We start from the raw sequence: 14915 nt of genomic DNA, 5'->3' as shown, positions 1-14915 counted from the left end.
GAGCACGGCCCATATGTATCATCCCTATAGTGTCGACATGCTCATCTTGTTCAATCGCTCTACTCCAATTATTTTTCAGTCATTTATTGCCATTTGGTTATTAAAAAAAAACATTTTCTAACCGAAATTTGTGTTAATAGGATAACAGAAATCAATGACCAGAATTGCATGAAACTTTAAGTCAATTTTTTTAGGGGTTGACGGGTATATCTGTGAGGACGTTTCTGCCCAAATCACTAATAAGGGAGTTATTTACCCCTATAATATTTGGTTTCAGCATGAGATCTCGGACTTCAATGATCTGAATTAGGTGACAATGTATGTGCAGCAACATTATATGATTGAAATGTGCCTGTTGTCACATCATTCCCTAGAATGATTTTAGAAAGTTATTTCCATTTGATTAATACTATGACGTTTTCGAGCGATATTTTTGTTCACAAGCGTGGACAAAAATCTGAATTCGATGACTTGTATGTACAGAGTCCTAAAAGAATGGACATGCGCATATTGTAAATTGTTTCACTTCAAGCATTTGTCATGAAGTTCTTGAATGATAATTTACTTGCGTGCCAGATCTCGGACAAACGATCTGAATTTGATGAACCATTAAAATACAGCATCAATAAGGATGGACATGCACACATTGTCAGGTTAATTGTCACGCTCCTTTGACTTTTAAGAAAGTTATTTCCCTTTAAATCAATACACAACATTGTTAATGATTTTATCGCCAAATGTCTGTTACTTATAATCCGAATTCGATAACACTTTATAAGTAGTATCCCAAAATAGTGGGAATTTTAATATCGTGAGGTAAGGATTTTCCATTTAGTTATAGTCGTATAATTTATCATTCTTTCGAATGAAATGTTCAATGGATCTCACGAACCAATGGTTTCAATTTGCTGACACTTTATATAAAGTATCTGTAAGGGATGAGCATAAGCATATTGCCATATAGTTCCGCTCGGAGTATTTGTAAGATTATATTCTTTCATTACAAATAAAACAGTTAAAGCCACACACATTGCCTCTGACTTTGAAATGAAATACATATAGGTGCAATGTTAATCAATACATATAGATGCAATTTGCAAGTGTGCAAAATTGTCATTAAATCTATAGTCTAGTTAGCAAGAAATTTATTATTTTTCAAACGATACCGCTTTAAAAACCGAAGGTAGGATTTCTAGACGTATACGTCCATTAATTTCGACAAACACGATTATTTTTAAGTTTTAAAGCGCAAAAAAGAGGGATTTCTACCTTGTAACAACCAGATATATTCAAATTGACATAGATAAAATTAATTAAATCTATAGCCTAGTTAGCAAGTAATTTATTATTTTTCAAAGTAGCATTTCTAGACGTATACGTCCATTTCGACAAACGCGATTATTTTCAAGTTTTAAAGCGCAAAAAGACGGATTTATACCTTGTAACCACCAGATATATTCTAATTGGCATAGATAAAATATGTTTCTTATTTATACTTCAATTTACGATGCCAAATATGGTGTGTGGCTTTAAACAACATTTCCGGCTAAAAAATCAGTAACTTAAGATAAATTATTGATGAAACTGTCTGCCGTGTCCTTATAAATAGGGTGGGACAGTACATATTGTCAGCATTTTAAACTTTAATATTTTTCATCGAAGAGTTATTGATTTCGATAATTAACACAATTTTATTTGTGTTCAAGGTGTCTGAAAATTAAAACCCAATATCGATAACATATTTGGGCAGCTTCCCTGCCAAGGGGGCATGCGCATATTGTTAGGTTGTTGTTGTCTATTAATCTTGCATTGAGTTAATGCCTCATTGGTTTGTTCAATTTGTTGAATGTATTCTTAAATTGACGCACTATCGCGCAGAATCAGTTTGACTGATATTATTATTCATTGAGGCTTCTTGAGCTCTTGTCTTCAATTTGCAAACTGGTAATGAAAGCATTCCTTACTATGTACACACGTCTCTAGGTAGACATGATAAATCAAGCAATCATTGTTAAACAGAAACATTATCTATTAAACTATTTCAAGATATGCAGTTGCTTACCTTTCCTGTACATATCAAAGCGCTTGTCCTTCTTGAATGGGTTTTCTTTGAACTCCGCGTCTGCTTTCTTCAAGTTATGGAACGAGCACGCCAGCGCTATCTTTTCAATCAATGCCTCCTCACAGCCGGTTCCAAGAAATGTGTTTAACTTACGTATCTCTTGGACAGAGTCCTGTAAGGTTGTTTGAAACAACTTTAAAAAAAATAGTGTTTGACTTAAAATAATAGTATTTAAATACATAGCAAAATGTTTTGTTTGTATACTTGTAAACAAAGAAGAAAAGTATTTAGATTGAAAATATAAGTATATGTTTTAGCGTAAGTATATATATACTGTATAACCACAGTCGTCTATATGTTGAATGAGCATATTTTATGAATATATTAGGAATACATGTACGAGTCAATTTTACAAAGTAGAACATTTTTTACCAAAGCGCATTTGTACGTCTACACCTCTCTGTTAAGTTTGATAAGCACATACTCAAGTACAGTTTCAGTTTTAGTTAGTATTCTTTAACCCAAAAGTAATATACACTCGTGAAAAGAACAGTGCATTTTGAGATTTAGATCAAACTGTTGTATCTCATGCATATGTCTTTATCAGTTCACACTTAACCTGTACTTGGTTCACATCGAGAAAATGTACCAATTAAATATCTTAACTGAAGTCTACCTGTTTGAGATCTTCGAAGTAGATGTTGAGGATTTGATCCGGGTGAGCCTTGGTAAATATCTCCCATTGGCGCACATAGTCGGCCCAAGAACAATACCAATCTGAAGTACATATCAATTGCTTAAACGACCTTGTTATGGATTAATTAAATTGTTTTGTGCAAGGAAATATGGTAATCAAAGAACAACATGTATGTGAAAAAGAAAAGAAAATGCAGAAGACTGGCTTGTTGTGTTACGCTCATGTGAGTCCTTCATGTGGTGATAGGCGGATACACACACGTCCTTGAAATTACGCTGAACGTGCACAATCTTGATGCCTTTACTGAGCACTTCCTTGGGCGTGAGGTGACGCGGATAGTGGCAGTTGAGAACCCTGGGCGACGGAAGATCAGCGAGTGTGGAAATGTCACGATGGTCGAGGAAAGCAAACTCCTTGACCTTCTTTTCGTAATCGGTGCTTCTCTTCTGCAGCATGATAATGATCTCCCACACCCAGTGGGTTCCTGTTGAACAGTAATTAGAGACTCAAGAATGATCTATCGCATCCAGTGGGTGCCTAAACAACAGTCATCATAGACTCAAGAATGGTCTTCAACATCCAATAGGTCCCGTAAGTGACTCAAGAATGTTGTCCAAAGCCAACTGGTATCTACATAACAGCCATCAAATATTTGAGAACAATCTTAAACATCCAGTAAGACCGCGTAGAACAGTCATTAGAGACTCAGAGAATGCTATCACACATCAATGAATCCTAACAGAACATACACCAGAAAACCGAGAATGTTGCCCAACATCCAGTGGGTTTCTACAAAACAGCCATCGCACACTTTAGATTGATCTCCCTCTTTCAGTGGATCCCTTGAACACCGACTCCACAGGCAGCAGTATCATAAAAAAAATAAAAAAATTGTCCCCCCCCCCCCGGACCATACCCCCCCCCCCCCCGAGCTTACCCCAGGGGTTCCAGATTGTTAAATGTACACCTATTGTGTATGGTTTAACTTTCCAACAACGAATATTGACAAAAAATAACAGTTTAAAAAAAAACCTCTTATAGGTATTATATATACACAAGGTATGAAACGCACTATATGCCTATTGCTGAAAGATTGTGGAACACTGGACGTGACCTTTTTCATCGAAAACACACATGTTCCCATGCAGTTGCCGACAAAATCCAACTGGATTCGTTAAAAGACAGTAAATAAAACGAGATTACACTACTAACCGATCTCCTGCTCGGCTAATAACTTTAATATTCAATTAAATTTGACTTTCTCGCTATATGTCACTCGATGTTTCATCTACACATGTACACCATTTTAATTTTATAACACGTCATCTGGTTGGTTGTTCTCATTGTGTTGGCCAATGATATGGCGTTTTAGAACCGAGTATTCGATTGACAAAATATGACAGCAAAACACAGACATGTAGCGAGAAAGTCGAATTTAATTGAATATTAAAGTTATAAGCCGAGCAGGAGATCGGTTAGTAGTGTAATCTCGTTTCTTTTACTGTCTTTTAACGTATCCACTTGGACTTTGTCGGCAACTGCATGGGAACATGTGTGTTTTCGATGAAAAAGGTCGCGTCCAGTGTTCCACAATCTTTCAGCAATAGGCATATAGTGCGTTTCATACCTTGTGTATATATAATACCTATAAGAGGGGTATTTTTTTAAACTGTTATTTTTTGTCAATATTCGTTGTTGGAAAGTTAAACCATACACAATAGGTGTACATTTAACAATCTGGAACCCCTGGGGTAAGCTCGGGGGGTGGGGGGGGGGGGGTATGGTCCGGGGGGGGGGGGGGGGAAATTTTTTTTTTTATGATACTGCTGCCTGTGACCGACTCATGAATGATCCGCCCCATCCAGTGGGTCCTAATGATCAGTGGTCAGAGACTCAAGCATTGGATACTTCAGTTTTGATTACGATATGTACATATTTTTAAACTTCTGATCATACTCATTCACAATAGTGGCAATAACGACTGTAGTTTACTCTCAAACAAAATCTTATTGGTAATATTTAGTCATCGGGGATAACGATTAAATTCTGTGCCGGACATAACTTACAAAAACATGCATACATCAGTCAACAAGTTCAACTAAAGAAGATGTGGATAGCGATCTACAAGCATATCAATTAAAAGAGCAAGCTTTGTATCTGAATATCTGAATGGGCATTTTTTAGAATTGTTTTGTACTAGTTTGCAAAGAGTCTTACTACTACAAGGATGGTAAACTTGTGAATACATATTGTTCGTGTCTAATTGTATATCCTGACCTTTAATAAAACACTACTTACTACAGGTTGTAATTGAATGGTCGCTGAAAAGCATTATAAATTCATGTAAATACAAAAAGTCCTACTTCTCAAAAACAGTAATGCAAAGATTGAAATGACTATGCGATATTCAACATCACCAGATTTGGGGTACGTGGCCAAGTAGATGTCATCCTCTCTTACTGGGAAGTTCAAAACGTTGTCGATATGTGCGGCTAGATCCCCCTCAGGTAGTTGTAGGTCGGCCCTGCGAATGGGAGGATATGAGCAGATATAAGTGCATTGCGAAATGTTATACTCTCCAAATTACCGTTTATAGGGTGAACTTTTTAATATTTAATTTTTAATATTTAAAGGTGATAGGAACCACGTGATATATTCTTAGGTCTGTAAGCATGCACACATTAATAGGCATCCTTTGTTTTTGTATAAACACAATCAGACATATGTGACATTAAAAAAATCGATAGTAATTATGTAAATAAGTTAAATGCATTTTTTAAAAACTAAAACATGGTTTAAGGGAAAAGTAATTTAATACCTAGAGTGTAAGCCTTTGGCAAAGTGGAATTCCAGAATGGATCCGTCTGGTTTCACAAGTTTCATCTTGGTTGTCATCTTCGAACGTGTCTAAAGTGTCATGAACGAACTTGTGAATCGTAATGCTCACATTATCAGTTGGTTTCAGTTAAGATTGCTGGCGATTGTGATTTCAAATATGTTTGTTTTTTTCAGCTGAAATAAAATTCAACAATTGCATGTGTATGCAATAGTCAAAGTCTAGGATCATTTAATGAAAATGTTCCGCTTGTTCGAAAAAAGTCAACAAAAATCCGCCGTTTTATTGCCCGTAAAGACATGGAAATCTCACTAAAACCCAACTAATATACAGGTTACGTGCTCCCCTTGTGTGGGGAATGAGTAAAGAACACCAGTTAATGACATCCCAATCATTGTTAGAATCTACATTTCACTATGACTTGATGCTTGAATATTCTTTAACGATTATGTTATAACAATAGGTGAATGGCCTCATCTCCGTGTAAAATTACACCCATAATATAGTTATGGCAAAGGTCATCAAACACTAATTTCACACTTCAGCAGTGAGTGAATTTTTTTGGCAATCATATGCACAGGCAGCAGTATCATAAAAAAAATAAAAAAATTGTCCCCCCCCCCCGGACCATACCCCCCCCCCCCCCCCCCCCCGAGCTTACCCCAGGGGTTCCAGATTGTTAAATGTACACCTATTGTGTATGGTTTAACTTTCCAACAACGAATATTGACAAAAAATAACAGTTTAAAAAAAAACCTCTTATAGGTATTATATATACACAAGGTATGAAACGCACTATATGCCTATTGCTGAAAGATTGTGGAACACTGGACGTGACCTTTTTCATCGAAAACACACATGTTCCCATGCAGTTGCCGACAAAATCCAACTGGATTCGTTAAAAGACAGTAAATAAAACGAGATTACACTACTAACCGATCTCCTGCTCGGCTAATAACTTTAATATTCAATTAAATTTGACTTTCTCGCTATATGTCACTCGATGTTTCATCTACACATGTACACCATTTTAATTTTATAACACGTCATCTGGTTGGTTGTTCTCATTGTGTTGGCCAATGATATGGCGTTTTAGAACCGAGTATTCGATTGACAAAATATGACAGCAAAACACAGACATGTAGCGAGAAAGTCGAATTTAATTGAATATTAAAGTTATAAGCCGAGCAGGAGATCGGTTAGTAGTGTAATCTCGTTTCTTTTACTGTCTTTTAACGTATCCACTTGGACTTTGTCGGCAACTGCATGGGAACATGTGTGTTTTCGATGAAAAAGGTCGCGTCCAGTGTTCCACAATCTTTCAGCAATAGGCATATAGTGCGTTTCATACCTTGTGTATATATAATACCTATAAGAGGGGTATTTTTTTTAAACTGTTATTTTTTGTCAATATTCGTTGTTGGAAAGTTAAACCATACACAATAGGTGTACATTTAACAATCTGGAACCCCTGGGGTAAGCTCGGGGGGTGGGGGGGGGGGGTATGGTCCGGGGGGGGGGGGGGGGAATTTTTTTTTTTTATGATACTGCTGCCTGTGATCATATGCATTACAATTTATACAAGATATACACTACCATTAAGCACATTTTCCGTATAATAATTAATGTCATATTCGTTATGGCTGGTTATCAATCACGTAACATGTATGCTATGATCGGTATAATGTACATATATGTAATATCATGGTTAGTTAAATATTGAACAATTATATTATAGGAGGTTTTTGTGTGACGTCACAAGAGGGGTTTTCCGTTACTAAAAATAGATTGGCCGTCAACTTCTCGATCGCGGCCAATTACATTGTATCAGAGTAAAGGTCGTCGGAAGACTTAATACTTACAATTTCACAAAACAAAGCTATGAATACCCGTATTTTTTTAAGTAAGACTTTAATAAATGATATTTCAAAAATTATAAAACATATAATAATTTGAATATTATTATAAGTGGTGTGGAATCGATAGTGTTATTTTTCATCCACGATTGAAATTTAGTGTAAGGGGTGCATTGAATCAGTTATAAAACAAAGCTCTAAAATAGCTCAATACATTTCAATCTTGAAATGTAGTTTTAATTTTCTTTAACATTGAATGAATTTTCGTTTCGTTTACATTGAATGAAAATATTAATAAATTTAAGCATTCCAAGTGAAAAAACACCTGCATATTTTGCAAATTGAACTGTCTTTGCATGTACACGTATATTGAAAACTCTTTTGTAGTGATAATGAGCGATACAAGTCTAGCATTTTGTTATACCATAAATCTACACATTTTATATATTACGCAAGTATTTTATATCCGTATAATGACCAAACACGATTGCTTGTTTTCATGATGATGTTTCGAACACTGCAGTAACGCACGATCTTTACACATCATAGCAGAGTTTACATTTGCAGGTACCCGTTAAATACGTTAATTGTGTAGCAGTAAATTTTTAAAATATTTTAAATGTATAGTGATTAAACACTTTATTGTTATGTTTAAACTGGCTAATATATATACTTAATAGTTCCAAGCTGTTAATCCATTTCAGACAAATGTCTTCTTTTTTTAATATGTTCAAATATTTTATTAAAGCAACTGTTAAGTTTTTTACTTAATATGCCAAGAGATGACATGGAGGTATCATAAATTGTGCTTAATGACCAGACACATGTGGTTTATGCAGAGACCCCATACAGAGTCATACAAGTATATGTCCCTGGGTTTATTACACACTGTTTTCTTAGTAATTGTCTGGACAGTATCCGATCATATCGAGATAATCGGTTTGCGATAAACAAAGGGGCAATTAAACACTGGGTTAAAAATGTTGAAACAAAGAGTGTAAAAACTGGTGTGAACAATTAAACAAAAGCATTAACATTTATCAAGAGGATTTAGTTATTAACCTGTAACAAGGTAAGTTTTTTACAGACAAATAGGTTCAATCAGTTTCTATATGTTGATTACATAAATTCAATCAATTTGTTGTTTGTTTTTGTCATTATTTGTGTTCGTTTATTGGATTCAATTTAATCTGAAAGAATTTCACGTTCTGAGCATTTTTTGTTCTTCAAAAGGGTCGCGAATACGATTGTAACCTTATCACGATGCGGTTCATCACATGCAACCAATAGCAGAATGGCCGCGGTTTTGACGGCCAAAATTTGAGCATGCGCAAACGTGACGTCATTATCGGAATCCCCAAAACCTCCTATGTATTTTTGCAATGCAAAGTATCATAAGTTTGTATTATCTTAAACTATTTACCGTGTTTACACTGAATGCATACGTTGTACAATTGACCTTTTGACGTTTGAGAAATGTTGTTGATTATCGTGAAATGATAATGCGATCTTACACTGAAATCCACAAATTTCCACTAAAGAATTATTCATTATCTATTCTATATTCTGTACCATTGTCACATTAAACCATGAAAACTTTAAAACAAGTCTTCTTGAATGTATCAGACAGTGGGAATTTCGACTTAATAAAATTATTTGTTCGTTCCTTTTTATTGTTTTAAAATGTTATTTTTGTTATTTTTTACAATACTATTCTATTTGTAATAATATAAAATAATCAAAGTATCATAGCAAAAAAGCCTTCTGTGGGTCTCGATCCTGGGACTCTATGCAAAGGCTTATGATCTGAATTTACACCACAAAGACGTTTAAGATTTAGACGTGAATATTTATACTTGGATAGTGTTGATTTTGACAAAATATATTTGTTTTACGAATATTCGGATACCGTTCGGGGCTATAAAACTAATATGTTACGCGTAGAGATACCAAGCCAATCTATTGCACGACGGTAACATTACATTGTGTATGTGAGAGCAAGGAACGACAACTTTGCATGGAGATTGATACCAAGACGTGAATTGCAGCATGGGAATTATGCTATTTTATTATAGAGCTTGTCGTGTAAGCGATTGACGCTGAATAAAATGTGTAGATTTTTATGTTCTTCCTGTGTGTGAATCTTACATTATGAGCATCACATGCGATCAGTTAAATTTGTATAAATATGGTAAGTTCTAGATGATGTGTTCGTTATGTGTCACTAAATTTATGTTATCGGCTTATGTTTCAATATTTTATCAATTGTGATCTCCGAACGTATGATATAATTATTGTTATATATCGAAACTTTTTAACGTTTGCCTTAAACATGAACATGTGCGTATTTTTTATTGGCAGTCAAAGTCCGCTATTCATTAAAATACCGACAGAAATCTAAGTCAAAACCTATCTGAGACAGTAAATTAAAAAAGTAAAAGTAGAGTTTACCTCAAAAAGCCTCTTAAACTGTACACCAGTCTGTCAGGCCACCTTTGGAATGTAAACTATACTGAATCATTCATAAACACAGGAGAGTTAATTATGAAATTTGATGCATTAAACCAACTTGATTATCATCGGTAAGAGGGCTGATAAATGCGTCCTAGTTTATGTCCTGTATCCATTGTGCCAATTTATTTCTGATCCAAAATAGACACGACCGTATTTTGCTTGTACTAAAAGGACCTGAGTATTTGTAATTGTTTTTGAAGATGTATTAAATCATTATTTGGCTTTGATTGTCAAATAGCCCTTTACCACTTAATTACTTAATTACTTAATTAAAGGGGCCTTGTCACGTTTTGGTAAATTGACAAAATAAAAAAAAATTGTTTCAGATTCGCAAATTTATGACATAGGCGCTCGATGTCAATGTTTATATTTATTTTAATTTTTTTTAGTATTATTATTTTGTTTTTAGTTACCCGTATGTACATAGTCGAACTTTTTTTAAGCAGACGTTTTGTCGGAAGATTTTTATTGATTTAGTATGTGTTTGCATTATAATAAACTACGGGTAACTAAAAACAAAATAATAAAAATAAATAAATAATAAATATAAACATTGACATCGAGCGCCTATGATTTATGATATGTGTGTGGAAACAGTAATACTTAACATTTACAATGCTCTAAAATCGCCACTATATGAATCTTTTGACGATTAAAAAACCTTAAACTATAAAGCGTTGCAACGCGAAACGATTGATTAATTTGGAGAGTTCTATTGTTGTCGTTATATTTTGTGATACTAGGAGATTGCTGATATAAATTTTAAAATACATCACTCATTGTGTGAGCACGGTTAGCTGAGTGGTGTAAGCCATAGACTTTACCTCTAGAGGTCAGTGGTACGAGCCCAGTTACGGGTTACTTTTTTTTTCTTTCTTTAATTTTATTATTGTTTTTTTTTTTACTGAAGCTTTTTAGATCCAATGTTCACATATATTTATATAAGGCATTTAATGACAAACTTCAATGCATGCCAAAATGTGTGAAAAGACCGCTTAACGCATGTGTAGTTTCTCAGAAAGTTAAATTTAATTAAAGACCTTTCTTACTAGATTAAAGTTTTAACGGCTTCATTTTCCAACCCTTAGATACTGATGAACAGCAAACAGCATAAAACCTGAACAGACTGCTAGTTAATCGCAGGCTGTTCTGGTTTTATGCTGTTTGCACATAGCCATTTTCACTTTGCTACTGAGTAAGAAAGAGATAGTTTAAACACTAACAGAAATGATATGACTTCAATGTCTTGACGTACTTTTCTTGTTAAACATTTGTTAAGTGGAAACAGTGTTTGTCGGGGAGAGACCTGAGAAGGCGTGGTTATACAACAGCTAACGCATTTACGTTTTATAATAGCAATTCGGCATTTGCAATGCATCGGGCCACACACATATTCACCGTGGTAATCAGGTGAGAAATGAGTTAGTTTTCGAATAAAACAAAGTGTGAACCTTCTTCTTCCTTTACTGTGTGCAAGTTGTTTGAATTAATTTTTCATAAGCATCCCTGTGTTATAATTGTATGTCATTTAGGTACATTTAAAGTATTAAATTAAATGAAAATACTTTGAATAATGAAATACATGTACTTGTCACATTGACTATTGCCATCCAATACTCACGTGGAAGTCGTGAGTTTGCATTATTTATAGTATCTTATTTCGGAACATCCAGACATTGACAAACTCCGTGGTAAATCAGCTGTCATTGCCTTTACAATCAACAAAGTGGCGCGTTATCTAACGTTTGTTTTCGTAGAGAAACTGCTATTCATGAGGATCATGCTGATATGATTATGGCGATAAGGGAAATATCGTCATACATTGTAACCTCTAGCTATGTCTTCCATCAAGAATGACTATGTTAGGTTATGTTAAATCTAGTATAAATGTTTGATGAAAGTTTGTAAAAGCACTGAGATGAGAGAAAAAAAAGAGAGCAATAAACTGTTTCGTAAAATATCTGGGTTATATATAAGATACCATATAATTATGTATACACAATTCCGATGGCTTGCTGGAGGGACGTACCTCCAACCATTCCGCTCAGCCATAAAGAACAACAGAAACCCGACGGAACTGAAGAGCGATTCTACGTCCTAGATGTCTACAATAAACACGCACAGTTGCGATTTGTTTGTTCCGGTCAGCACGCGGAACATTCTGAACATTTGTTGCAATGATTTCTCGGACAATTTTGAATCGATTTCTGTTAATTGGAAGCCACGAGGGATGTCAAATTGGCTTTTGTACAACAATTGGATTTCGCTAGAAGTCACGTTTTGACCCATGAAACTTGTACTTGCTCACAAACAGTAAAACATGTGTTGTTATAATATCTTTGCCGAGTTTCGAAAATGATTGTGGTTTGTTCAAAAACATTGCTGGCATGTTTTGGAGACGCTTCCCGTTTCAAGAATATTGTGGAACCTTGTGAACACTCCCTTCTCCGATCAGTTCAGTTCATTAGACGCTCAGATGAGCGCCGAATGGCAATTGTCCCTCTTCTTACAATATATTTCTGGTTTCGTTTATCTTTTGTCAATCATTCGTTTTCTACTCTGTTTTTGACAACCACGTGAACAAAAACTGGGTCATATTGTCAAAAAATGAACCAAATTAAAAGCTCTCTGAAAGTCACAGTTTTGTCCAATAAACATTAAACTTACCTTACTTACTTTCTAATGGTGTAATATGTTACAAAATAGTTGAACAACACGATCATCAAATGGCAAGACTTCTCTCACATTATTTCAGTGAAACAGAACACATCACAACTGCCATATTTGCAAATTCACCAGACAACTTCCTAGGAACATTAAACTTGTTCTACTAACATGTCCGTCCTGTTAAAAAAATGATTGAGATTCGTTTGAAACGTGGCTTCCAGGGTTTGTACGTTTTTTAAAATAAAATATTTCTTTATTGAAACATCTGAACGCTCTTGAACTTACATTTTGACCAATCGTAATGGAACGTGCTTAGAACATTTGATCTAAAGATATCCTGAATAATTTCCCGAAATTTACTTGTCAATTGCGAAAAGCAGTTTCCCGGAGTGGGCGTGTTTTCGTAAAAGGCATGACCACAAGACCTAGAAGTGTGTGGTCTCTTGCGTGCATTCGAGGGGTATTTATATCTTCGGGCAAATTCTTCGACCATACAATTAAAGAGATTCAATAAATGTTGATTATGATGTTATCTTTTTTTGATAGGTGTAATGCGTTTAATCGAAATCAACATTAAGCGTTGTGCTTCTTGTTTTTTAGTTGTTCGCAAAACAACTAAGGTGGATTGAAGGCAAACTGATGTATTTGTTAAGTATTTTCTTTGGGATACAATAGTATTACACTCAAGCCGCATCCGCGCCGAGAAAGAGTTCGCGGCGTGGAAGAGTATACTTTAGATCACATTTTTGCATAATGAAAACAGTCCACTGCGTGTTCTGTTAAAATCGCGCATCAGAGCTCTCCTTTAAAATCAAAGGGACAGGTCAGCAAATTAATAGTAGCGGATCCGTGGTCTAGTGTAACACACTGGCTTCACAATCCAGAGATCGCTGGGTCGATCCCCCGCTGCACCTAACCTACTAACACGTCTTTCGCATGAGACGTTAAACCGAGGTGCAGTGTACTAGGTGCTATACGCCGGGCACTAAAAGACCCAGGGTCACCTCTGGAACGGGGTGTCTCCTGTATCTTGCACTATCCCCCGTAACCAACTAACACGTCTTTCTGGGGGCGATGGCAATATGGGAGACTATCCCGGTGCACTCGATAAAAAATAATGAAGAAGAAGAAGCCAATTAATAGTTGCATTCGCGAAGACGCAGCGAGATGGGCACATTAACTCTGAAATACACACATTCACGCGCTTAGCACTGCAGCTGAGGTTATTAATTAGTAACGTTAATAACAGCAGATTCCTTTTTAAGGCCATTTTACTAAGTGATCACTAGAACCATGCTTCATTATGTGTATATTTTTTATAAGAAATATGTTTATTTTTTATATGCATATAAACATCATTTCATTATTGTTTCATAATGAGAAGTAATACAATTTTAATTGAGAAAAAAACGTGACAATCGCAACTAATTGATCTATATTCACTTAAACCCAATCAACAAAGAGGTTTGTTTTGATATTTTCCGATAGCATTGTGTTTTAAATATGTTTAAATACTATTTACAATGTATATTAATATTAAAACCAGCTTTTCAGGTCGATGGAAAACATCACATTTTGACTCGGAACTCGGTCACTAAATCGTCCGGGTAAGGCATAGTGGACTATAGATAAACGTTGATAACACTGTTTTGCTTTCAAGATGAGAAAGCAAAAACTTCTCAAATAGTTAAGTGTCATGATAAGACATAAATAATTTAATTATCTAACCTCAAATATTCGGCGTACTCGGTCAGTCGGTATGGAAATCGTCCTTGAAAAACTGAATAGGCTACCGAAATTTGCCAGTTTGCTATAAATAGCACAGTTTTACTTAAATTTTCTATCGAAAAGTAATGTGCTTAGATGTTCCATTTATAAGAAACAAAGATATTTGTAATGACCCGCCTCGTGCGAAAATGTGCCTTATGTCATATGCGGCCAGCGTAGCTATAGCCCAGCCTGCTTATCTCGCAGTCTGGTCTGGAGATACATTATCAGACCACGAAACCTTACGTGATTTATAGCGGACAGCGCAGCTCCTAACCAGACTGCGCAATTACGCAGACTGGGCTTGAGCTATGCTGGCCGAAACGCCATAAGGCCCATTTTCGCATGACGCGTCTATGAAAGTGTGATTTGAATGTTTCGAAAGAAAACTGCGTGTTAATCAAATATTAGAATACCTTATATTTTGATAGTAAAAAAAATAATCATAATAAGCCAGGTGAGGACACATATGATGTGATCTCCCGTAGTATATTTTTTATTTACGAACATGAACGT

At 35.3% G+C, this 14915-nt stretch overlaps 1 protein-coding gene across 1 annotated transcript; it reads right to left on the bottom strand.

Annotated features, from left to right (window-relative positions):
- Window positions 1-437: 437 nt before the first annotated feature.
- LOC127872328 (sulfotransferase 1A1-like) lies at window positions 438-11622 on the bottom strand. The gene is made up of 7 exons (XM_052415658.1): window positions 11587-11622; window positions 5578-5666; window positions 5177-5283; window positions 2977-3243; window positions 2739-2839; window positions 2063-2234; window positions 438-487 (listed from the first exon to the last, which is right to left on the bottom strand). The coding sequence occupies exons 1-7, from the start codon at window positions 11605-11607 to the stop codon at window positions 438-440; spliced, it is 807 nt and encodes a 268-aa protein (XP_052271618.1). The 5' UTR covers window positions 11608-11622.
- Between the last annotated feature and the right edge of the window lie 3293 nt (window positions 11623-14915).

This window comes from Dreissena polymorpha, chromosome 3 (assembly GCF_020536995.1).
Source record: "Dreissena polymorpha isolate Duluth1 chromosome 3, UMN_Dpol_1.0, whole genome shotgun sequence".
NCBI classification, from domain to species: Eukaryota; Metazoa; Mollusca; class Bivalvia; order Myida; family Dreissenidae; genus Dreissena; species Dreissena polymorpha.
This window is presented reverse-complemented; position numbering and strand designations above follow the sequence as displayed.

Excerpts from the sequence above, each read along its gene's own strand:
- LOC127872328 (XM_052415658.1), bottom strand. The coding sequence starts at position 11,607 with ATGCAAACTCACGACTTCCAC. Across the intron at positions 3,244-5,176 it reads GGCCACGTACCCCAAATCTG|GAACCCACTGGGTGTGGGAG; the intron begins GTGATGTTGAAT and ends ACTGTTCAACAG. Across the intron at positions 2,235-2,738 it reads ACTTCGAAGATCTCAAACAG|GACTCTGTCCAAGAGATACG; the intron begins GTAGACTTCAGT and ends ACAACCTTACAG.